The sequence below is a fragment of the Trichoderma aggressivum genome, assembly GCF_033847375.1.
Source record: "Trichoderma aggressivum f. europaeum strain CBS 100526 chromosome Unknown scaffold_032, whole genome shotgun sequence".
Lineage (NCBI taxonomy): Eukaryota > Fungi > Ascomycota > Sordariomycetes > Hypocreales > Hypocreaceae > Trichoderma > Trichoderma aggressivum.
Genome location: NW_026946398.1, coordinates 257761 through 281132, shown reverse-complemented (window position 1 = coordinate 281132; position 23372 = coordinate 257761). Strand labels below are relative to the sequence as shown.

The 23372-nt window shown below is 51.9% G+C and overlaps 6 protein-coding genes across 6 annotated transcripts; 2 read left to right on the top strand and 4 right to left on the bottom strand.

Annotated features, from left to right (window-relative positions):
• Positions 1 to 697: 697 nt before the first annotated feature.
• Triagg1_7380 (uncharacterized protein) lies at positions 698 to 1696 on the bottom strand (the record flags this gene model as incomplete). The annotated part of the gene is made up of 4 exons (XM_062902109.1): positions 698 to 1066; positions 1138 to 1331; positions 1407 to 1502; positions 1618 to 1696. 4 exons carry the CDS (start codon positions 1694 to 1696, stop codon positions 698 to 700), a joined length of 738 nt encoding a protein of 245 aa, XP_062753698.1.
• A 1806-nt stretch (positions 1697 to 3502) lies between these two features.
• Positions 3503 to 6100, bottom strand: Triagg1_7379 (uncharacterized protein; the record flags this gene model as incomplete). The annotated part of the gene is made up of 4 exons (XM_062902108.1): positions 3503 to 3599; positions 3665 to 3791; positions 3861 to 5586; positions 5720 to 6100. 4 exons carry the CDS (start codon positions 6098 to 6100, stop codon positions 3503 to 3505), a joined length of 2331 nt encoding a protein of 776 aa, XP_062753697.1.
• A 4789-nt stretch (positions 6101 to 10889) lies between these two features.
• On the top strand, positions 10890 to 12080 carry Triagg1_7378 (uncharacterized protein; the record flags this gene model as incomplete). Its single annotated transcript, XM_062902107.1, has 2 exons — positions 10890 to 10964; positions 11121 to 12080. The coding sequence occupies 2 exons, from the start codon at positions 10890 to 10892 to the stop codon at positions 12078 to 12080; spliced, it is 1035 nt and encodes a 344-aa protein (XP_062753696.1).
• A 1880-nt stretch (positions 12081 to 13960) lies between these two features.
• On the bottom strand, positions 13961 to 16075 carry Triagg1_7377 (uncharacterized protein; the record flags this gene model as incomplete). Its single annotated transcript, XM_062902105.1, has 1 exon — positions 13961 to 16075. One exon carries the CDS (start codon positions 16073 to 16075, stop codon positions 13961 to 13963), a length of 2115 nt encoding a protein of 704 aa, XP_062753695.1.
• Positions 16076 to 19249: 3174 nt separating this feature from the next.
• Triagg1_7376 (uncharacterized protein) lies at positions 19250 to 21038 on the top strand (the record flags this gene model as incomplete). The annotated part of the gene is made up of 3 exons (XM_062902104.1): positions 19250 to 19271; positions 19330 to 19446; positions 19501 to 21038. The coding sequence occupies 3 exons, from the start codon at positions 19250 to 19252 to the stop codon at positions 21036 to 21038; spliced, it is 1677 nt and encodes a 558-aa protein (XP_062753694.1).
• A 606-nt stretch (positions 21039 to 21644) lies between these two features.
• Positions 21645 to 22978, bottom strand: Triagg1_7375 (uncharacterized protein; the record flags this gene model as incomplete). Its single annotated transcript, XM_062902103.1, has 3 exons — positions 21645 to 22436; positions 22514 to 22704; positions 22759 to 22978. The coding sequence occupies 3 exons, from the start codon at positions 22976 to 22978 to the stop codon at positions 21645 to 21647; spliced, it is 1203 nt and encodes a 400-aa protein (XP_062753693.1).
• Between the last annotated feature and the right edge of the window lie 394 nt (positions 22979 to 23372).

The following is a 23372-nucleotide window of genomic DNA, read 5'->3' as shown; positions in this document are numbered from 1 at the left end:
TTCTTGGGAACGGGAAAAAAAAAGGAGAGGGGGGGAGAGATTTTTATATGTACAAAGGGCTTCACGGCGTTTAATGGCTCGGTTTATTCCTCATCGTACTTGAATTGGGTTTTCTCGTCATCTTCATTTCCCCTCCCTTTCCCTTCCTCACCCCCATCTCGGGGTGTGCTGCTGTCTCGACAAAGGCATGACGAAGAATTCATGTACGAAGTAGCACGAAACAAAAGAGAGTGATATAAATGTGATGCGAATGTAGACAAATAAAATGTAATCACTTTGGGGCTTACCAAAACACGAGTCACTTCCATCATGATACAAAACATGGGGATTAACAGGGGGGGTATCATAATCTCTGTTCGCAGTAGGCTATGCAGACCATATCATCTCCTCCTCCAGCCTCTGAAGTGCCATAAAAGAAAAAACCTCCGTTTGTATAGGAGAGTAGCTATCCATTATATAAAAAGAACCCCATGCCTTCCGCCATAATGTTTATCCATACTTCGAGGCGCTTGCCGAGCAGCCACCCAGCCAAACAAGATTGAACAATTTCGTTATGCGCCAGCTCTCGTTGCTCATGAACCATGCAGACCATTGAACCTCTAGCCCCCATTGTCGCAGCCGAATATCCAGGGAGACCAAGAATTAGAAAATAAATACATAAAGCTACAACTTGCTACGGCTGATGCAGTCGCCTGGTTTAGGGCTTTGGAATGCGAATCGTCTTGCTGGTCATCATGCAGCCGTGGATCATGAACAAAAGCACGGCGGGGTGGAACTCAAGCGGAGTGCCCTCGAACAAGGTGCCAAAGGGGATATTGTCCAAGATCCAGCCCTGCTTCAGCCAGTAACCCATGAGGGCATCCAAGCCCAGCGACGTCGGAATGGGGGTGCCCTCGAAATATTTGCTCTTGCCGCTGGCGTCCTTGGGCAAAACCGCAACGGTAACGTTGAAGCGGGCCAGTCTGGTCAGGCCGCACAGGACGAAAAAGGTGAGACCGACGGTATCGGCAGTAGTTCGAAGGCCAAGTGAAAAGGCCACCATGGCGGGGGCAACACCAAACGAGATCTACCAAACATGGCGGTCAGTATGCATGTCTCGAATGTTGGCAAGCGGCGTATACGCAGGACAAAACGTACCAAGTCGGCAAGGGAATCCAGCTCCTGGCCCATGAGGCTGCTCTTCTTCCTCCACCGGGCAACCTTGCCGTCGAGGAAGTCGAAGAACAGGCCAAATGGCAAAAACGCCAGCGCCCAGCCCAAATGGCTCTCTCGATTGGCGCCGTCAAGGCACGAGTGTAGGGACGAGAATATCGACATGACACCGCAGAAGCCTAAGCCAAGCATCACATGCAACGTCAGCAATCAAAAAAAGTTCGCCAAACAAAAACAAGGGTAGGGGAACCCACCGTTCATAAGAGTAATGAGATCTGCGAGGTGCATGGCCCGTACCAGCGAGAAATGGCCCACGTCTGCAGAAAGAAGCATCTTTTGCTTGTCAATGGCTGTTGAACGGACAGGAAAAGAGAGAGGTTAGCTTCTGCTCAACAAAAAAAAATACATGATCCATCCCCAACACTATTCGCAACAACGACAAATCGCAGCTGAGAGAATCCGTACCTGGTTGGTTTGCCGGCGGCGACTCTCTCGAGGTCACGCCGTTCTCGCCCGTCGAGGCGGCACTGGATCGTTTTGACATGGCGAGGCTGATTGAATGGCGTGCGAATCGAGGCTCAGAGAGAGAGAGGCTTTTTGTCCGTCTATTCGGCTGCTTGTATGGCGTGGAGAGAGCAGCAAGTAGTGGATCAAAGAACGCGCAAAGCTAGAAGCGTCCTCCGAAAATAAGTAGAATGGGAAAAGAGAAATCGAGTTTCAAGTATTGAAGGAGAAGAAAAGAGAAGCACCCGTGTGGATCTCACGAAACCTCGATTACAGGCGAACGGTGACGTCTTGTGAAAAGAAAAAAAAAAGAGAGGACAAGGAAGAGGAACGAAAAAAAATAGTCCAGACGCGCGAGGGGCAGCTGCTGCGAATCAATGCTCAACTACAACTGGACAACGGCGCTCGTTACATGTACTTGTTAGCTGTCCTGCTAGGCGAAACAACCTTGGTAGGGTCGGGTGGCGCTGCTGCCAGTTTCCAGTTTGTCCCAACTACCGCGGTTGCTGGCAGGTGGCCGGTATCGAGTACCTGCAGATACAGCGCAAAGCAGGGCCAATTTGCGCGAATAGGGTACAGAGCTTGGTGCTAGTCGGCAGGTACCGCTACTCGGTTGGGGGCCGCCAACGTGCTACCAGCGTGTTCGAGTATGTACCAGCGCCATGGTCTCTGATGTCAATGATTTGATGCCATGCGCACACACTTACAGTTACACCATGACGAGCAGACAATTAGGATAGTAGGTACTAAAGCACTCCCTGGCAAATAATCCCGCCTTAGTAAGAATGACATCCAATTGTATGTTACTGTACCGTACACCCCGAGTAGCGAGTACTCGCAACTCGTTGCCGATTTACAGTGCCTCATGCACTACTACGTAGTTGGTTGGGTCGGCATGCCGTCATCGTTCTCTCGTCTTTTGCTGTTGCCCTGCTTTTAGCTGATCAAGCTCTGGATCTGGATTTCCAGAGAAGCTCAGCCCCAATCACTTGCTGCACGCATGGTGGCGTTTCACGTGACGCTCTGCAGCACACGCAGAGACATGATACAGCTGACCCAAAGGATTACATACGCCGTCACATGCTAATGATCACGGCTCAGCAATCCAAGACACCTTGACACCGTTCACACGACTTCAAACTTCAAGAGAGAGGGAGAGACACGCGACCCTGAATATAAAGTTAATACAGACGCTTATTGTTCAGTAATAGTATGAAATATCATCAGTAATGCCACAGAGATGACAACAACGATGCAACAATATCCTGTAGTGATTATTAGGTATTCTAGCCTGATACTGACGACCCTATCAATGTCCCCAATCAGACGCAAAATAAGAATATAAACGGAAACCAATGTGTACAGTTTCCCTCGCCTCCAGACAGGCAGAGCCTCTCCCAAAAAAACAAACATACCCACAGTTCCTACTCAACTGTGACCTTCACAAAAAGTGCAGACTAGTTTTCCAGCGGGTATCTTTGCCCAATCCTTGCAACATATGAAAGAAGGAGAAAAGGGAGCGACAAAAATTCAACTCAAAACGCCAGACACGGGCTGCTACTAGCAAACCCGTGCTTTCTCATCCGTGTTCCTTTTGTGTGGTTGTGAAAAATAAAAAATAAAAAGAAAAGAAAAGAAAAGCGTCCACTCCGTCTGTACATCCGTCTCGCTCTCTGCTCCATCGATTAGCTTGCCTGCCTCTTCTGCGTTGTAACTAAAAACCAAAAAAAACCGTCCAAGGCAAGCTAGGTCCAAATGCTCGAGTAATCCATAAATGAGATGCAAGATGCATAAGCCCTGTTTGTTTGTGTTTCTGTTGTCAACCTGCGTCAAAATTGGCGCAGTCTTAATGCTTGATGAGAATGGAGAAGCCGTCCAGCCACGCGCCACATGTGCCGGCAACACCGCAGATAGAATAGCCTCGAGGAGGTATCAGAGTGTGTCTGTATTGCAATGTCAGCGTTACTTTGCCCTGCCTCGACACGTCAAACGGGCTGCAGTGACTTACGCAGAACCGCCATGGGCTTTTCCAAACATGGCTGATTTTCTACCAAGGCTGGTCAAGAGCTGGATGCCATCGATCCAAAAGCCAGCCCTCACGACAAAACCGCTGAGGTACTCTCCGCGTCGAACGTCTGCATGATGTAATAACGTTTGGTCAGCTTGGAGCTTCTTTCACTCTCTTCGGGTATGAATAAACTCACCAAATTCAAATGTGTCGCCTCCCTCTTTGCCTCCCTTCTTGCCAAACAGCTGTGTCGAGTTATCGTCATACACAAACTCTAGCCCATCTAGTGCCGAGCCGTGATACACAATAACGCGAGACATGACCCGGTCCTGCTTCACGGCGCTGGTGAAGATTGTCTCTTGGGGCTCACTGCCTTGCATCTTTGACTGTCCGAGGCTTTTGCATCGGAATGCTACTTTGCCGCCCGGCAGCTTCACCGATGACTGCTTTGACGCAAACACCTTGAAGTCGTCGATATCCAAAGATCCTCCGCCGTGGGATTTGATAGACACCCTTACGCGTCCTTTTCTTTTGGCTTCTGGCAGGCGTGCCCGCAAGTCTTGTTCCGTCATTGTCACTTGCCGCTGGATGGGAGTATTGTTGTCCGGCATATACTCGATCCATGCACGGCAGACATCGTCTCCCTCTCCGTAAATCTCTATAAAGGAAATTCCAGTCTGTGCCACGGCGAGTACGTTACCGCCGTCAATGGCAAATGCCTGGACGCTTTCGTCGGGATTCATCGGAGCATCGTTGGGCAGCCTGAAGGCAGGGTGTGCTCGGAAGCGAAGACTGTCCAGACGATGCCAGCCACACTCATCTGCCTGCATGGCCAACCCTCCCTTGGACTTGGTCCTGGTGGAATACGCTTCACGAGCCACGAAACTTCGGTTAAGAACAACGTAGTCTCTGAGCATAATTCCTCCTTCTTGATGGGGGCATCCAAACAAATGGCCAACCTCGTGCAGATGCGCGCCAATGCCAATGTTTGCCGCCTCCCAGGAGCTTCCCGCCTCGTTGCAGTCGTTGGCCACATGCGCCGTGTCCGTCGGCGTGCAGTCGGTAAAGGCTGGCACGACCTCTTCGAAACAGCCGGGATAGCTATACAAGCAGTGCGATCCAAAGATGCCCAGTTGCAGCTCTCCGCTGCCGCCGCCAAGTGCGGCATGGCTGCGAATGGTTTTGACGTCCTTGTCCCAGTGAGCATCGAGCAGGAGAACTGCAACGTATTGCTTCTGGCCAGGCAGGGGGTTCAGGTGCTTCTTGACTGCTTCTGAAGCAATGTCGAAGAGAGCATTCTTATCCGTGGCCTTGTCATACTGTTGCGCCTTGTTAAGATCCTGCAGCTCCGCCACCGTCTTGTCGGACCGGATAATGTGAACGCGGGCTTCAGATCTCATGATGCCATTCTCCCTGTCGCGGAGATTGGCGGAACCAGACGTCCATTCCTCTTCGAATCGAAATGTTCGTCGCCCAAGCTTGTGCCTCCACATCTGCTCTGCGGTAAATGCCTGCCAGAGATAGGCTGCCATTCGAAACTTCTTGACAGCCGTTTCCAAGCCATTGCCTTCCCTTTCGGCCCGCGACGGCGTTGCATCAAACGTCCCGGGCGAATCTTTGCCCAGCAGAATGGCGAGCTGCAACGGAGGTGCGTTCAACGAAGGCACCATGTGGAGAGTAAGGTACGAGGCGTGGATGTTGTTTGAAGACGAGCTGTTGGCCAGTTTCGGGCTGGAGAATTCAATTCTGATCTTGTTGGGGCCGGGTTGCAGATATAAAAGAGCTTTGAAGTGAGAATTGCATACAGGCCAGCTGGTCGGTGGAAAGGAGTCGTCGAGTTTGCTGATGGTGACGGTGCCTTCAAGGTGATTCTGCTCCGTCTCTCCAACTGTCCCGTGCAATAAGAGAACCTTTTGGTATACCTGTCTCGAGAAGTTAGCACCATCAAGAACATGGTAGCGTTAGTCGTCCACTTTTGAGCAATTCGAGCGCCCAGTGCAATCAATGCAGCGCAATGCGATTAGAAAATTTTGACAAGGGTCTCGCGCAACGTACCCATGCATTTTCCGAAATGTTTTGGACACGAGGAGCATACTGGGAGACGGGCAGATTGGTCCTTCCGTTGGGCGCAGGAGATCCGAGGCCCGACATGCCCGAGACGCTGTATCGACTGGAGTTTCCGCCAGGCACCAACATGGGTCGGTTTTGAGCTTGTGCTGGATACTGGCCAGACCCATTGCTGTCCTTGACCTGTAGATGAAGCGCGGGATCCGACTGGGCCATGGAAGGCGGCGTTAACGAGCCGCTTGACGGAGTGGTGTCATTGGTTTCATGGCTCAGAGTGCCATCGCTGGAAGTGTCGTTTGAGTTTTCTGTCCGGAAACTTGCTCTGGATCGGCGACGCAAGTCCTTGAGGGAGAGAAATGCTGGCGCCATGGTTGCGAAGGTGAGGCGAAGGCGTTATGTATACACGACAAGGACGGCGGTTTTGTTTCCTTGTCGACAGAGAATGGCTGCCTGCTCGCTTGATTGTTTGCTTCTCTGCCGCAGTCGGAGCAGAGAGAACCGTGGTGAAACGAACGGCAGTCGATGAGCTGTCAAATCTGGATGAGCTGTCGCTCAGCCGCACCAAAAATGAAGGAGAGGCGCTAGGCGTGATTGACCAGCTGCATAGACCCAAAACCCAATGCAGCTACAGGTTGTGATTCACAAAAGGGCTCCCAGTTGACGAGGCTAATCCGTGATATAGCGAGAGTAAAGCAGATACTACAGAATAGAGGCGATAGATGCCGGATTGTCAATCGGGGAGTTGTGGCTGACGCGAGAGCGCTGGCGGATGCTGACGCCCAGGGGGGGCAAGATTTAGGGCTGGTTGAACAGGTTCGAGGCAGCGTCGGGAAGTCGAGAGCGTGAGACGAGCTCTAATTATAGGACACTGAGGCAAGATCAAGCCCAGATATTGGAGAAGGGGGGGGATTGTGAGAGAGCGAAGGAGGGAGTAGTTTAGAAGAGAGGGAGGAAGAGAGAGAGAGAGAGAGTCAAGGAGCAGAAACCCAGGAACAGCAACTTCGACTGAACTGTGAGGACGAGCGAGTGGACGGTAGGCGCCTTTGTTGCCCACCTTCGTGCGAGTGGACAATTCAATTGGAGAGATTGAGAAAAAGACGGAAAGATCAGCGTTCAGGCCGGACACGCGTCACCACACCAGTCGAATTTGTACAATATCTCGAGGGGTGAAGGAGAAGGAGAAAGATAAGCGCAATGGTCAGGAGAAGCTTCCCCTAGACAGCCCGTATTAAAGCCATCCCGCAGTCACTCATGCCATGCCATGCCATGCCTGCTACGTAGCATGCGGAGCTAATATGTTTCTGCTGCTGCATCTCCCGTATCCGCCTGGCTGCAGACAGGCCAAAGCGAGCATCTCGGCCAAAATTGGCGGGCGAGGTTACAGCCGTAACGATGACGTCGCATTTTCAACTTGAAGCTTTTTTTCGAAGCACCTTTTTGACGGGCCTTGCGCCTGTGGGGGGGAGACGAGACGCCAGACGGATTGGCCAATTCGCGACGAACAAAGTGCCGTGGCGCTATTTGTGGCTATTTATGTCAAACGAAGCGGTGCTTTTGAGGGTGTGGTGCTGGGAGCAGATCTTACGGGCGCTAAAAGGCTGGCCGTTGCAGACGTCCAATTTGCCTGGATGAAGGGGGGAAGAAAGACGATACGAGTCAAGAGAGAGGGTAAGATGCCATGGATGATCGGTACAAATTCCGACGGCTGAATCTGTTGCTTAGGGTTGGTCTCGTCATGATAAAACTACTAACGATACCTTAGGTTCCCAACTACGAAGCAACGTACAACTTGTATCCATTAGCACTGCAGTTGCCATTGAATTTGACGCCACATGAAATCAAATACGGTGCATTGATGGTAAAGGAATAGCAGAATCTGCAGACTCTCGCAAAACCCGCCTGTTGGCTTGCACAGGGGCGTGGCTGTGTGGGCTCATCGGCTCGGCTTACGGCTTCTGGATCCAGAGACCCCCGCGCCCTTGAATCTTCATTCGTGTATGCCGGTTCTGGAATCTCGAGAATCGGGGCTTGGCAGGTTGGTTGTGAACTCTCTGCGGAGCATCAGCGCCGTGGCAGCATCTCGAGCAAAGAGAGCCGGAGTCGGTTCCTGTGTGTGTTCCGAGCTACTAAACACATATCAATTTGATGACCTTTTTTCTTCTTCTTTCTTTTTCCTTTTCTCATTTCCCCCTTATCCTTGTATAATTAGTTGGAAAACCTGCAGCTGCGGCTCGGGCTTGGCCGCAGAATTCAAGTTAGTTGAACGCAGCTATCAATACTAACACTATCGCTGGTGTATATAGTCGTGCTCCATACATCCACTTTGCTGCAATCCCTGAGAAATACATGGCGTCATCAAGACATCGCGAGCAACCAAATATCTCTCATTCATGCATCCAAAATCCTCGCATTGCTATCTCGTACAACCATGCCTGTATGGCCTCGTACTCTGAATGTACGATGTGACATTTGAGTCGTAACGAGCGCACATCAAACGCCGCATTAGGAACAATCGGCTATCCTCGACCCGGGGCCACGCAGCCACCGACAATTAGGATAAATTCTAACATTGATGGCCAAGTTGAAGCTTCCCATCAACCACAAACCTGTCAAGGTCAAGGCTCTGCTGCATCCTGTATAGCCTGAAAGACAAGCCACTCCACAACGGCTCGCCAAGGTCCCACACTCGTGCCTCCTGGTGCAATTCCCTTCTGCCCTATCACGAGCCCTCCCTCCCCCGTGCGAGGCTCACTATCTCTGTAATACGCGGATTCCATTTCCAGCCTCGGTCCCAGTTTCACTTCGATAGCGGCCAGTTTAGCAGAGTCGCCAGAGGCTGATCGCCGATTGGAGGCGCTAGCTTAAAGTGCCTGCAGAGACACGGAACATCCAGTCGAGCGCTAAAGCTTCAGGGCACGGCGACGCTCAATGCATTCCAGTGTCCAGGCACAGTTGAGTTGAGGTCCCGAGATGAGAATTCGGACCTGGCAAGCCCAAAGTTTAGTTGGCTCTTCATCTCATCCAATCTCATCAAACCCATTTCATCTCACCTCATCCCACATCGCCCAAAACTCTGTGCCCGTGTTTAGAGTTCCCGTCGCTCGCCATCACGCCTTCACTTAGTAAAAATCGCCTGAATCAGCCTTGGTCGCAAACTTAGACAGATCTCGATTTTGGCGAGGAAATTGCCCACCCTAGCCCCCATGGAGCCTAATGGACGTTTCAACTGGCACCTCAATCTGGACATCAAATCGCATCACACCAGCCCTGCGCTTTTATTTCTCTTTGACGAGAAGTGCGGATCGGCCAGCCACTTTTTATGCGGTTTCCGCATGCAGACAGCAAGTCGACCTAGGATGAAACTTTTCCCCCCCTCTTTTTCTTTGTCATCCTTCGATTTTGCCTCACCGAGGTGACAACAGCTTTCTCCCCCTATGTTCATGCATATGAGACCAGCCGCTTTGATGACATCAATCGTCCGATGCTTTCGGAATAGTAGCAGTAGCATCACTGATGGCTAATGGCGGGCGACCAGGGTCAGCAGTAATCCGTCACAATTTCTCCATCTTCGAGGATGACATTTACATATACCAAGCACTCCGCTCTCAATCTTGCCATTCTTTTCCCTCGCTGTATTCAATGCCAATGCACAAGTTACAATCGTTACAGTGTTGCTTGGTATCATCATCATCAAACGGCAACAATCCAAGGTAAGGAACAACCTGTTGCCCGGATGAACATGTCGTTCTTGGACATCCCGGCAACGTAATTCTCTTAGTCCGAGGATCTAAGAGAGGGGCGTCGCCGTGACTACAACATGCACGACATCTCCTTTTCCAGCCTACCAACCGAGTACGTACAAAGCACTCGTCACCGAAATTTATATCCTTCTTACGTCGTGTCCCTCGTGTATGCGAAGGAAGCCCTTTGCTCACAACAGTGGCGTCAACTCTGCCACGCACTGAGTGAGATATTATAGTGCCCGGATATTTAAGCCCAAATCATACCTAGAATAGACGATAAGCATCTCCCGCAAGGCGATCGGCGTGGCCTTTGTTCCTTTTTTTCCCCATGCGGAGAGCAAACAGCTCAGCTGTCGCATGATGCCGGCTGCAAGGGCCAACCAGAGACATCCATTCGTGTCAGCGCTCAGCTCATGGTCCCGTCATGGCCCAATGCACACGAGTGGAGGAATGCGAGTAATTTGGACGGTGAACTCAGGGACTCAGACTCACACCAAGAGAAGGGATACAGTACTGTCCAAGTACTCTTGTACGTGTGCTACATGTGCTACTCGTACATGTATCAGTCAAGAGACAAGAAGAACGAGGAAGGGGGAAGCAAATCCACATGTCTCGAAACTGCAGCAACGGCTGCATCTCCATGGAGGGACCCGCTCCGTTGGGTGTATCAAATGGATTGATGGCATTTCACTGAGACTGAGTCTTCAATCTCTACTAACTCCCTTCAAGTCCACGTACTGTCCATACTCTGCCCCTTTCGACACCAAAAGTGAATGCAAGTGAATTGCATCAATTGACCTCATCCCATCCCATCTCATCCCATCCCATCCCACCAGCTCAACACCATCCAACAGACCGCCCCAAATAGCGCTGGGCTTTTGCAGCTGGCCAACCAACCAGTTGCAGCGGTATACAACGGCTGGGCCCCTAGAAAAGCCAGCTAGGCTGCTGTGGGCAACCGGCCGGTAGGTGCTAAGCTGGCACTAACGGAGCGTTGGGCAAGGCGCTCCAGTGCTGACCTGGACTTATTTGCCTTTGTGCACGGCCAGCGCATTGCTGCCTCCCTCTTCCCCTACCTTGTACTTGTCCATGCCCGTACCCGTACAGGTACAGGTACAGGTACAGGCCACAGAGCCGCCCGTTTCGCACTCCACAACCTGAACCTGTGCTGACCTTTCCGTCTTTCACGCACACACACTTTGCCCTCCTCACAGCCTTCAACCGCCCTGCACTTCCACCAACTCCCGTCTTCGCCCACGCCGGAAAAAAGAGGAAAAAGGAGCGTCTCCAGGAAGGAGAGAAGCTGGTTGGCATATCCATCATTCGGGAGGGACAATTCCAGGCGCTGTAGACCGTTATCCAGTCCACCCAAGGCTGTAGTTGCTAGGGGCCTTCTCGCAAATTTTTGGTTCACCATGATGGCCTCGCCTTTGAAGAAGCAACCGCAGGATGTAGCCGACTGCGTCTTGAAGCGTGCAGAAGTCAGCAAGGTATGCATGCGCTCTCTCTCCGTTCATCATTTGCACACATTTTCCCTTGCTGCAGCATCCCAATGCCGGCGACGAATACTGGCCTTCTTTTTCTTCTTTACCTCCTCCCGCTTCCGAGTCATCCAGTTTCACTAACAGGAGCTTTGGCATACATAGATTGCCCGCCGACTCCAGAACCGCCTCGCACTTGCGCAGTTCAAGACCAAGCATGGCTGGGAAGACCTCACGCTCGACCTCCTCGAACCCAAGGTGGAAGAAGTCCGACGCAAGCGTCTCTACGAGGGCGATGTTCTCTCCGACTCTTCGTCCAGTGCATCCGACCTGCCGTACCCGACCAAGACGCTCATGAGCTCTCCCCTCAAGGCACCCTTGTTCTCCGATGCCGTCGGTTCCAGCAATGGCAGCTCCGGGCATCGCAAACGCACCTACTTTGCCTCGTTTGACAACAACGCCTCGAGCCCTACCAAGCGCTTCCGCGGCTCCCCGACAACGCACAAGTCATTTGGCGGGCACACCCTGTGGAAGGATGGACACCAGCTCACGCATTCGTCCCCCATGAAGCCCCGGCGGCAGCAGCACTTTACCACCTCGGCCGGGCCGGACGTCTCTTTCTTCCAGCAGCGGCGAATGACCAGCGAGCTGAATGCTCACCCGAATTTCACCGCCCCGGACGAGGACGATGACGATCTTTTGCCCGCACACTCGTTTGCCGCAAACATTCGGTCTTCTCCGCCTCGCACGCCGCCGATGCAGTCCCGGACCTTGCGAAAGAGGGGAGGCGGCGCCGAGGGTGGCCAGGAGGGAGCGGATCTTCTGCTGTACCTGGCAGCATCGCCGTCGCCAGCGGTCAAGCCAAACAGGTCTCGGATGGAGCGGCCGTCGACACCGCCGCCCAAGAACAGCAAGCTGGATTTGCCCTCGGCCATGATGACCACGCCTGGAGGAGGCAATCCTTTCCCCAACACCCCCGGACAAGGCTTCGACTTTGCCGACTTTGTCAACATTACCCCAAGCCCAGCTCAAAAAGTCTGGAAGACACCCAACCCCCTCACCGGCGCTCGCACTCCCCGCAGCGTGGCCAGGAAGCGCCTTACGTTTGATGAGCCTCGACCCTGATGAACCAACACCAACGAAGCATACCCTCCTAATATGTGACTGGCATACCCGCAATGCCTCACTGTCCCTACCTATTTGCTTCTTGTACATGATACCATGACACTGTATGCCGCATTGTACGCGGCCCTTATTGCTTTTTATTTTACCACTCTATATCCTGTTTTTTATGTTTCATTCCATTTTATCTATTCACGTCTTAACCCCCCCTAGTTGGTTGGCCCACCCAAGAGCCAATCTCTTGTTTGGATGCCTGGCCTTTGGCGTTTATCTGTTTGTCTGTTTTTGTTTTATTTTATTTTGATTAGACGGTCTGCACCGTTTACACATGGGGGCTCTATCTACAATATCTATTGAGCCGGGATTATGAGAAGGGCAGAAAATCGACGTTTGGGGATATTTGATCCTCTCCAAAAATGGACCGGTCACGAGAGGGACATGGAATCGAGCTGCTGTCTTTGAGAGAGAGATTTTGTTTGTTTGTTTGTTTGTTTGTCTCTTTTTTTTGTTATTTTCCCTCTCCGGCGGTGTACAGCAGGTGGATATGGCAGACGATGGCATGAACGGGATGGTTGGATGATTAACCCCTGGTACAAAACCAGGCAGGCCGTTGTTTATGGCCAAAATGAATGTGATGGTAGTTGGTCGCGTCAATGACAAAAATGATTCTCCCCGTAATAACAGCAATGTTGACGTTTTTGTGGTTGGATGTGTGAGTGGGTGGCTGCTCTTTTTCAATTCGGCCTAATAGCTGCATGTTCGTGCGCACACAGACGCGGTTCTTAGCTAGCTTTCCACGCCTCTAGGCCGGATTAGCTTTGCTCCCGGACGCGACTTTTTTTTTTTTTTTGGCTTTGAAGAGTCTCCCGCGTCTTGGTCGCGTTTTTGGGTTGCACGAAGGGGTAATTTTGCAGCTCGATTCGCAGACCTGATTGGATGGATGGCGCTTGGTGTGGCGCATTAGCTGGGCGGGCGGCGCAGATCTGAGGGTGTGACGCAAGATTCGAAGCTACGAGGAAACTAAAAAACTAAATTACGGGCATGTTAGTTCTGAAAGTTGTGTTGAGATTGCTCGTGTTGGGTAGAGTTGGGCTTTGTCCCTTTCTTTGCTGTTTAGGGAGAGCCATTGGTCATGCCACAAAAAAAAAAACAAAAAAAAAACTTGAGAACGGGGTTTGATTTGCTGCTGTGAAAGCTGCTTACCCTACAACACGGCACCAAATATCGGGCGTACCTTACTCATACTAAGTGGCATGACGAGAAGTACTAGGTAGTGCCTTTTAAACCATCACCACTCGACAGACTCGCCTGAGAAACACCAAGACGCGCTGATAAAGTCCGCCTTGCATGCGGCAACAGCTACATTTTACCCCTTTACAGGCGCATGCTCGGTCGGCATTGGACGGTTGCTTGTAGTGACGCGCGAGAGGCACTTCCAACGCAGAATGACGCAGAGGGGGCTGCAAGCACTTTAGCCCGCATCCACCCCCCACCGGCCGCAAGTTTTCTGTTGGTGACAATCATTCGATGAAAAGAGACGAGAGGAACTAGCCATGGTTGAGACTGTGGAGCCAGAACATTTGATTTGATTTGATTGAACGTCCTTCTATGTATCATCCACTGTGGGTATATGTCATACATGGTACAGAGTATATACTTGTACGAGTACTGCTGCTGCTACAGTACTGCTTTTACTAACCACTACTTTGTACACGGGCTTTCTGCCTAATACAGAGTGTCCGTCTTCACTGAGACCTGCTGGTGAGAAGACGGACATTCCTAACTACAAGAGGCCCATTCTCCAATTTTCCTGGGCATTTATATCCCAAGTCACCCCTTGCGTTTGTCATATGCCGCAAGGTTGATCTTCATTGTTTCCTCATTCATGAAATCGTAGGGCTATCTCGCCTACCTGTTGGACCACCGGGACCAACGTCTCCGCCGGCAATCCAATCACCGAGGCTGGAACCGCTCGCATATTTGGACGTATAGCTGTCGTGAGGGTTCTGTTGGATCTGGCTGCTATACACAGAACTACTCCTACTGGGAGTTCCATTTGGCGGAGCAAGGCGGCTCTCAATCTCCAAGTCGAACGGATCAGACCGGAATTTGTCACGACGCTGGTTGAAAGAGCCGTTGCTTTGCAGAGACTCTCTGTGAACAGAATGCGGCCGGGCAGGAACCGTAGGGGCGTGAAAGCTTCGAATTCCGCCCAATGATCGGCCTCTTGATCGGCGATGCGGGGCTGAAACAGGGGGAGGCAAGACCATGTTATCATCACTGAACGGATTTGCCAACACTGAGCTGGAAGGCGGTAGCACCGTGCCCGACATCAAAGCATTGGCATCCGAGAAGGGGTTAAACCGCCTGCCAAAATCAAAGCTTAGACCAGGTCCTAGCTTATGCCCCTTGGGTTTTGGGTTTCCCCCAGCTGCTGCGACGGGACTTGGCGCTCCCTTGTTTCGTATCGGCGCAACACTTCTGAGCTGGACCGTGTTTGCTTCAAGGAACTGAGAGTTTCCTCTGTTCATGTTGACGTTGCGGGGTGCAAACCTCTCACCAATGTTCTGCTTGACAGCGCCCAGTGTGGTCGAGATCCCTAATCTTTGTGCCATGGATGTGGAAGGGTCTTTTTCGGTGTACGCTTTGCTGGATCCCCGTCCATCTCTTGCGACTCTTCTCCTCCAGAACCATAGCAAGATCACAATAACTGCTGCGGCGGCGATTCCGCCTATGGTCCCACCGACAATGGTGCCGGTCGATGGGCGGGAACTCGAACTGGAGCTAACAGGGTCTGCTATCGGCTGCCCAGTAGCTTGACTTCCTCCTGGCAGGCCACTTTCTCGGAAGTCGCCAGGAAATGTGTTAATGCCTGTAACAGAAGCTGCAACACTCCCTGTAGAACTCGGGGTAAGATCTGTGACTGTGTTGGAAGGTATTTCACTCAGTATAGAGTCGCTAAGCGGCACAGCTGATGTAGGGGTTGGAGCTGAGGCTGTCGCAGGAGTAGGCACGGAAGCAGCTGCAGCGTCTGGTGTAGGAGATGAATTGGAACTGGGTGCTGAAATTGGTGTTGAAGCTGGGGCTGAAAGGGGCACATTTGATACCACAGCCTTTGCCGATGCAGATACGACCGGATTTGCTGGCTGGCTAGCGGCAACTTGGGATTGCTCTTGAGTTGAAGATGTGTCATTTGCCTGTATTGATTCTGTAGATGACGTTGAAACAGTAGAGGATGGAGACGGAGACGGAGGAGGGCCGATATCTGCAGCACTAAAAACCTGCGGTCCTTGGACCGACTCATCGGTGGGCTGGGTTGCCGACGGTTGAGCTTGAGAGGGAGTGGTTGATGACGATGTTGATGGCGTAGGGGACGGAGGCTCTTTTCCAATTTCGGTCCCAGACGGCGGAGAAACTCGAGGAGAAGAGGGCTGAGGGCCTGTTGGTTGAATCTGAGATTGCGGTGATGTTGTAATAGAAGAAGGCGTTTGGATAGATGGCGTGGCCGTGGGAATCGCACCGGTCGAGACTGGGGTCACTGTGGCAATCTGAGGGTTGAGTGCCAATGCGGAAGATGAGAGTTGTGTAGGTATTGGTGAAGGTGTTGAGATAACAGAGGTCGGTGGCGTCGAGGGAGAAATTGGACTGCTGTCGCTGGATGTCGTAGGAAGTGCGATAGTAGGAGTCTCGCCATCGGCTGTCAAACTTGCATCCGGAACAGTAGTAGTTGGTGAGTTTCCAACGGTTTCTGTCGCGATTGAATCCAAAGCTGTAGTACTGGGGGTTCGCGTAGATGCGCTTTGCGCAGTACTGGGAGGCACATCGAGAGCCACATCGTCCGAAGAGCCTTTTGTTGATTCGCTGGAAATTATACTGGAAGAAGATGGTAGGTGATTGCCTGAGGGTTTATTCGTGGTAGAACTGGTGTTGAAGAAAGTAGTTGATGTAGGCAACTGAGCATCGATGGATGTCGAAGAGCCACTCAAAAGGCTTGCCATTGCGGGTAGCAATTGGCTTGCGAGACCAGCCGCAAAGAAGCCGAAAGAATCGAAATTAAGAAAATGGCATATATAGAATGAAGAAGAGAAAAAGGATTGCGTGAGTTGACTAATACCCCCTACAAAACCAGGAGGAGGGAGAAAGCATTGCTGAGAATCGAAAGTGTACAATGGACTAGCCAACCGCCACTAGACAAAAGAAAGAGTAGGTGACAAAGAGTGATGAGAAGAGAAGATTACAATTGGGCTACTGAGAGACGAACGTTTAAAGAAGGTTAGAGGTGTGATATCCAAGAGGCGCGAGAATAAAGCCAGAGGAGAGTTGGATGGCAATGGTATGCGCCTTTACTCATGGCCCTTTGTAACATCTTCTCGGCGGTACCACCTAAAATTGGCAGCGCATGGGGCCACAGAAACAGAGCCCTGTTTAGCTCCTGCAAGGCAACGAAACACATTGCATCGCGCTGTGAAATGCGAGAGTTGCGCCGACACGATCTTGCATTTGGGAGGCGGCGCTCCGTATCAGGGGCTGAGACCCCCAGTCCTGCGACACATCTGAAGCATCATGACAAGCTAGTTGGAGGCGCGGAGTGCCGCTTTTGACCTAGTCTTGCGAAGGGGGGCAACAGTTTGGGATATGGCCTTGTATCATGAACTTAAAAAAAGGAAAGTTACGGAGAAAAAGAGAGAAATGATCGCCAGGGGATTAAAGCTCGAGGTAAGAGAAAACGGTGTTTGTTTCGACGTGAGCAATTGTAGAGCGTTATGTGGCCGAGATGGAAACGGAAATGCGGTTGCAGTGGTCTGTGTACGAATCAGTATTGGAGCCATCAACGTTCATGTAACCGTGACACAGAAACGGGAAGTCAACATGGTGCTGGGTATTTAGGCTGATGTGAGAGTTCTCTCCAACAATGAAGTACCAGGTAATGTCACACGTACAGTCGATGACCGGCCTCTCTCCTTGCAAGAGGCATTTCCATCTTCCATCGCTGAGCCTCGAAAATCCCGTCAGGCTTCGCAAGAGAAATGGACTGACTATGAAACCAGCCGTCAGTCCATCGAGAGAATACCTCCCCAATTAGGCGCCGGTTGCTGGTCTGGCCAGCGCTAAGGGCCTGGAAAAGCAGGGCGGCAGGGATGGTTTGTTTGATTGGCACGAGCCCGCGTTGGAAGTCGTTGAACCGGACTCATCAGGTCCAGTCAATGCTCTATTGTATGCCTTGTATGTGGGATACTTGACAAGCACGGGGTTGGGAAAGCAAAACTTGGCGGAGCATCGGCCGCACGAGATGTTGTGTACTTGAGTCTGCACCTGTTGGTTACGTTTTGTTAGCTTCATGGTGCACTTCACAGATAGGGCCGTGCTGCTAGCTTCAGTCTCAGACCAACCCCAGGTGTTGGACTTCCGGCGATGCGTGATGCGTTCAGGCTCCTAGGAGATGAAGAGCACTGGTATCTCGAATCATTCGCTTGCCAAGGTGCCTGTAGGCGTCATATACGAGTAATGAATGGTAGGTGCCACAATGGGAAAACCGTTGGTCTTCGAGATGCTGGCGGAGGAGGCAAAACACTCGTGGCAAGCTTGTGTAGTACTAATGCATGAACCCCTCTGCAACAAGACCGAAACTTGATCGTCTGCTGGTGAGGCATCATGGAGGTGGGTTCTCTACAATTGCTGTTGGGTAATCTCGAGAGACCAAGGAAAGGTTGGCATTTGTGATGGCCACATGCAATTTATCACGAGACGATTGCGCTTTGAGAGAAAAGCTAGGAGCGATATGATTACATGTACCTTGGAACTTGCCATACTTGCTCAAAGAGGGGAGGGGCATCCTAAGTCTGTTACTACTACCTGTATTCTAGCATCCCCGTGTCTCGAATGTAAAGCTACACCGATGATGGCGCCAGATACTGGAAGAAAATAGTAACAATAACAGTTCAATACCAATCAATACTACCTACTACCTACTAGTTAGGTAGTACTCAATAATACACCTTAGGGAAACACAGGTAGGAGAAAACAAAAGGCTTCAATTCTCTCACATCCCGTTCCGACATGGATTAGACAACTTGGGGTGCTGAATTAGTAGCAAGCTAGCAGGTAGCTCTACCTGTGAGTGTCCTCCCTAACGGAGCGAGTACATCGAGGGAGACTCATCAACTCGCCTCTGGTAGGCAGGCAGTACCCAAGTTGGACGTCTTTCATTCTCTAGAACAAAAGACAGAGAGTCGATACTCTTCCAAAGGTGAACAAATACACGCCTCATTTTCACCCACAAACTTCAGGCCACCATCTCCGATCCGATTATTGATGGTGCGGACTTAATCCAAAGCTCCGTCTTTGCCTTGCGCCTCTGTTTGCCTGCCGAGGCGGGGGAGCTGTTTAGCAGCTGGAGGCTTACATGTAGCTAAGGTACAGTAGGCCTCGCACTAAGTGCCTCTTCTGCGCCATGCCCCTGGATCGATCACCACAGCTGTCTGTCCCTTTGGGCCTGGGATTCGGATTCTGGATTCTCGACCCCATCTGCTGTATGCGACGCAACGCAACGCAACGCAACGCAACGCAACCGTCCAGCCTGCAGTACGAGCACGGAGCACGGCGGCCGGCTGTTTGGTTGACCCGCCATCTGCTCACAGTTGAAGACCCTCGCCCAGGCTGCGTCGTTTCTTGGACAATTCCTGTCCTGTCCTGTCCTCTCCTCCGTCCTCCGTCGCCGCCTCCGCTTCGGCTCGGCCTTTGCGAGCATCTGCTGTCGTCTTCCAGCACGCGCGCATAGAGGCCATCTCCGAGCCCATTCCCCAACCGCGTCTGCCCCCCCCCCCCGTGGACAAGACAAGAATCGGCGCTTGAATGGTTGCCCTGGCCCTGGCCCGCTCTCGCACCCGCCCCCCGCGTCCGCGTCCGCACGTCTGCCATCTCCGAGTCTCCATCACTCCGGCCACTTCGTTCCTCGTGATCGCTGCCGAGACGGACGGCACCGTCTTTGCTCCAGGTCCGCCCGTCTAGCCCAGCTCAGGCGACGGCGGAATCCCCTGCCCCTCTCTTCTGGGTACAAGCCTGGGCTTACGGTTGCGCCGCCGGCTCGATTTGGCTTTACCCACTACAGTATCTATCTATCGGCCTGCAGTATCACTCACGCTCCATCGTGACTTCATCAAGACCTTTTAACCATGTTTGGATCCTTTGGCTTGGGTATGTCTCGTCCACTTCCTCTTCCCCTTATTCTGCCTCGCGATTCCCTTCCGTTTAGAACTTGTCACCCGATCGACTCCTCTGCTTCCTTTTGTCCTTGCACCATCCACGCCGGATTTGGCTTTGCAATACCCTCTACCTTCACTTCTTGTGTGTCTTATTCCACCATACCCCCGTTTGTTTTGACTGCAGCATCTTGTCCTCTATGTTTGGTCTAAACGACAACTAGCAAACCTGCCGCCAAAGGTCAAGGTAGCCCCCGAAGACATCCCGCCTCCCACGACTATTTGTCTTCCTCGCTACCAGCCTTTCGTCCAGGATGACGTTCCAGTCGATCCCGAACACGCCCTATCTAACTTGCTCAAATGCACGGGCCGGATTTCTGCCGCTTCGGGAGCAATTGGCCTCTCCGCCATTGGATTTGATTTGAAACTGGACGTCCAAGTAGAGGAACTCATCCCCGACCCGTCCTTTCTCCCCGACTTTGGGAGGTGGGACAAGCTCACGCTTGAGGAGGCTCGTGAGCAAAACCAGGCGGAGCGTCGACCTATAAGAAATGGCAACTCTTCCCCTGGATGCCACGTTTATGCAGAGCGTCGTAGAGAGCTCTCGCACGCAAATGAAGACGCCTTTCGTACAGTCCGTCGCCTCGCACCCCCCAAGGGGAGGCAGCAAGCTCGCCTTGGCAACGCCTATGAGTTCTTTCGCTGCCTTGAATTCTTTACCGTGTATTGGGACGACCCAAGTCGGCCCCCCTCGCTCCCACCCTCTCCTGAACTGGCACCAACTGAGAATGGGGAAACCCCTGCTGCCCAGGAATCACTACCACCCCAAGTAACACGGACATCAGATGGTGGATCAATGCCTCCCGAATATCGCCAGAATCTTATTTCGGCCTTTGTCAAGCTTGTTGCGTACGACTTTGGCTGTAATGTTTCCATGTCTCGCCTTGAGCCAAGACTGCACCTGAGCTCTCCAGACGACCATCCCAGCCCCCGAAAATCATACAGCCCCTCCAATTGCCACTTTCTTTTCCAGAGCCCGACTACAAGAGAGGCAGCTCGTGCCGGCCTTGTGTACGGTCCTCTCGGGGCGGTGAGCACGCGCCCGAGTGTGAATTTTACAACGCCGGACATCGAAACTGCGCAGTCTACCGACCTTGCCCGGGAAGTGCTGGCGGCGCTTATCACGGCCCAGCATAGGGCTCGCGAGGGAAAGGTCGAAACGCGATTTGGCGAGAACCAGTGGTGGACTTCCAAACCCAGATGGGGTGGTGGTACCGGAGGCCCCATCGGGCGAGAAATCGACGCGGATTCGCCTCTCGGGGACAAGGATGCTGCACCTACCGACTCAGAGAAAGCGGCTCGGCCTGCTGCCAAAAGAGCCCGAAAGACCATGTCCATCTATGACGCTTATCGGATGGTGCGCCCACCCGCTCTTACATGGGACAAGAAGGCTCGCTACGAAGCCGTTGGCAGGCAGAAGGGCGTGGATTATGACGATGTGTTCGTGATTAGCTCTATTCTCCACCATATATCTATTCTCCGAGTGCGAGTGCCCGACCGGCTTCTGGAGGTGCTCGGCGGCTCTCCTGAAACGGATGTAACACGGCGCAGCTGGGGTAGAGTGCAAGGATGGAGAAGTCAGTGGTTTGACCTGTTTGATACGGAGCAGCGACTTGCTGCCATGAGAATGCTTTGGGCCGTGATGGCATATCAGATGAGGAAAGAACCGGAGGAGGAAGATGCTGCAATGGCTGACAGTTGAACGCTGTCGAGGCTTGTGAGGAGACAACTACCTTACGATGATAGAGAGTGGAAGATGTAGAGAAGCACATAAAACCACGCTGTTGATACGCGGGCAGGATTTCTAGGATACATCCAAGATGCGGCAGGGCTTTGTGTTTATGACAGCTACCTAAGGTTAGAGAATATGCACTGGCACGTGTGCTGCTGTGGACTACGAGTACGAAGCCGGGAGTAATGCAGGTGATGATGCAGAGTAACCGCGAATGTGATGTAAAGCACGAGCTTGTCTTTTACAATGGTGTTCACCATCTAGCGCCTAGGGTTGATGTATCATTGGGCCTTTCTGGCTCAACAAAAAGGCAAAAAGGTAAAACGCGTAGATGTGGCATCGTATAACGCTCAATACCTGATAGGATGACTGCCTTGTCGTGTTCGCACGTGTGATTCGCATTACTGGGAGCCCTTGTTCACATTTACCGTGGATAAGATATGTAGGACGCATGTGGTTATTGGTTTATGCAAGCGTTATGAAGCAATATTGGAAGAGAAGCTCATCGATCGATAAGACTAGCAGTAAAAGAACGCATACCATAATACGCTGTAGATTGCATTTGATCAGTCGAGATCATGAAGATGGCTCAAGGAGGTTGCAGACGTTCCAGTGCAGGATGTCTCGGGCTGCGATTGAATCCTCGACGCTGTCGTGTCCCTTGCCCCTGATTTGGATCTCTCGCCCAAGCCTCTCTTTCGCCAGTGCTTTCAACGATAGCCCTCCTCTCTGTCTTGGTGCCGCAGGGCCCTTCTCATCGGACCCTTGCTGGGTGTTTGCCGCTTCTTTTTGAAGCTCTTGGTCAACGGTTGTGGTCTCGGACGTTTGTTCCGTTTGCTTGTCCTGCTTGTCCTCTTCTGGAGGCCTGTTTGCTTTCTCGACCAGGTACGTGTCGATGATGGCTGGGTGAATCCAGCGTAAAGAGGTGAAATCAGAATTGGCGCCGTGTCCGATGACTATGGTATTGGGGCCGATAAACTCCCAGAGGGCCGTTCTAGCACTGGAGCGGCCCATGAGGCACGACCGCGTACGTCGTGCGTTCTCCATATCTTGTCTAGTGACTCCCGAGAATCTTGTGTTAAAGTGAATCATCTTAACGTCAGGATACACAAGTTTATCGAGCAGGACATGGCCTGAGAAGTAGTCAACAGCAGAGACGCGGATCAGCTCGGATTCTCCCGTGGAAGCTGTTCCCATTTCGCAGTCGATGACGACGGCGACTGCTGGAGCGCCCCTGGATTGGAAATTGGGTGTGTAGAAGTATCTCCATTCTCTTTCCAGCTCACCGGCGGCGTAAATCTTTGGCGTATGGTCTTCTTTGCCCTGGCATGGAGGTGAACCAGGGATACCACTACAGCAGGTCCATTTCTAATCCCGTGGTGTGAGCTTTTGTCATCTCATTTATATGAAGAGAGGGAATGGAGGGGGGAGAAGGAAAGACAAACCCTTTGAATGACTCTTCCGGGGTGATACTTGCAGTGCAAGACTGGCTTCTTAGCTTTTTTGGACGAGTCACCTTGGTCGGGATGACTGATAGGTTGGCCAAGGTCCTCATCATCATCATCATCGTTATTTCCCCCTCTTTGAACTGGCGTCTTGGGCAAGTAATTGGTCTTTTTCAACTTATGAGGAAGATCTCAAAGTAAAACGTCAGCTTTTATGAGTGTGTCTATATATACAAAGCACTTACGACGGCTGCATAGAAAACACCTCCGCTTGCGATCTAGATACTCTTGCGATAGCTGCTGCATGACATAGCCGGCTCTTTGGAGGTCAGAATTAAAATGCGTCAAGCTCTGGAGATGCCGAATATATTCTCCAGAGCTCTGAATTGGCTCGGGCTGATCGTCGCTGGGGGGTATCGAAAATGCAATGGGAATGGCGACTGGGCGGGCCGATGCACGCGACATGGCTGGTGAACGCTGGGAGAAGCAGGCTTGAAGAAAAAGAGAGAAGCAGGATGCAAACCAAATGGAAGAATGAATTCAACGCTGGAACGGTCTATGAGAGTACGATTGTGATGTGTGATGATGGGGGAGGAAGAGGGAGGAAGAGGGAAAGATGAAACTGATGGAGAAAGGCTGAGTGAGAGGTGCCTTTGATTTAGCGGCGTATCGATTGTGCCTAGTCAGGCACCAGTTGGATGTATGTTTGGCCGCCATCAGTCAGTCAGTCGCACAGGGTGGCCTACAAGACGCAGAAACGCCTAGAAGCGGCAGAGGCTTTGATGATGCGTGTATTTGATTGTATTCAACTGAATTCTGCATCTTCTGTCTCTTTTCCACTTCTCCCCCTTTGCTGTGT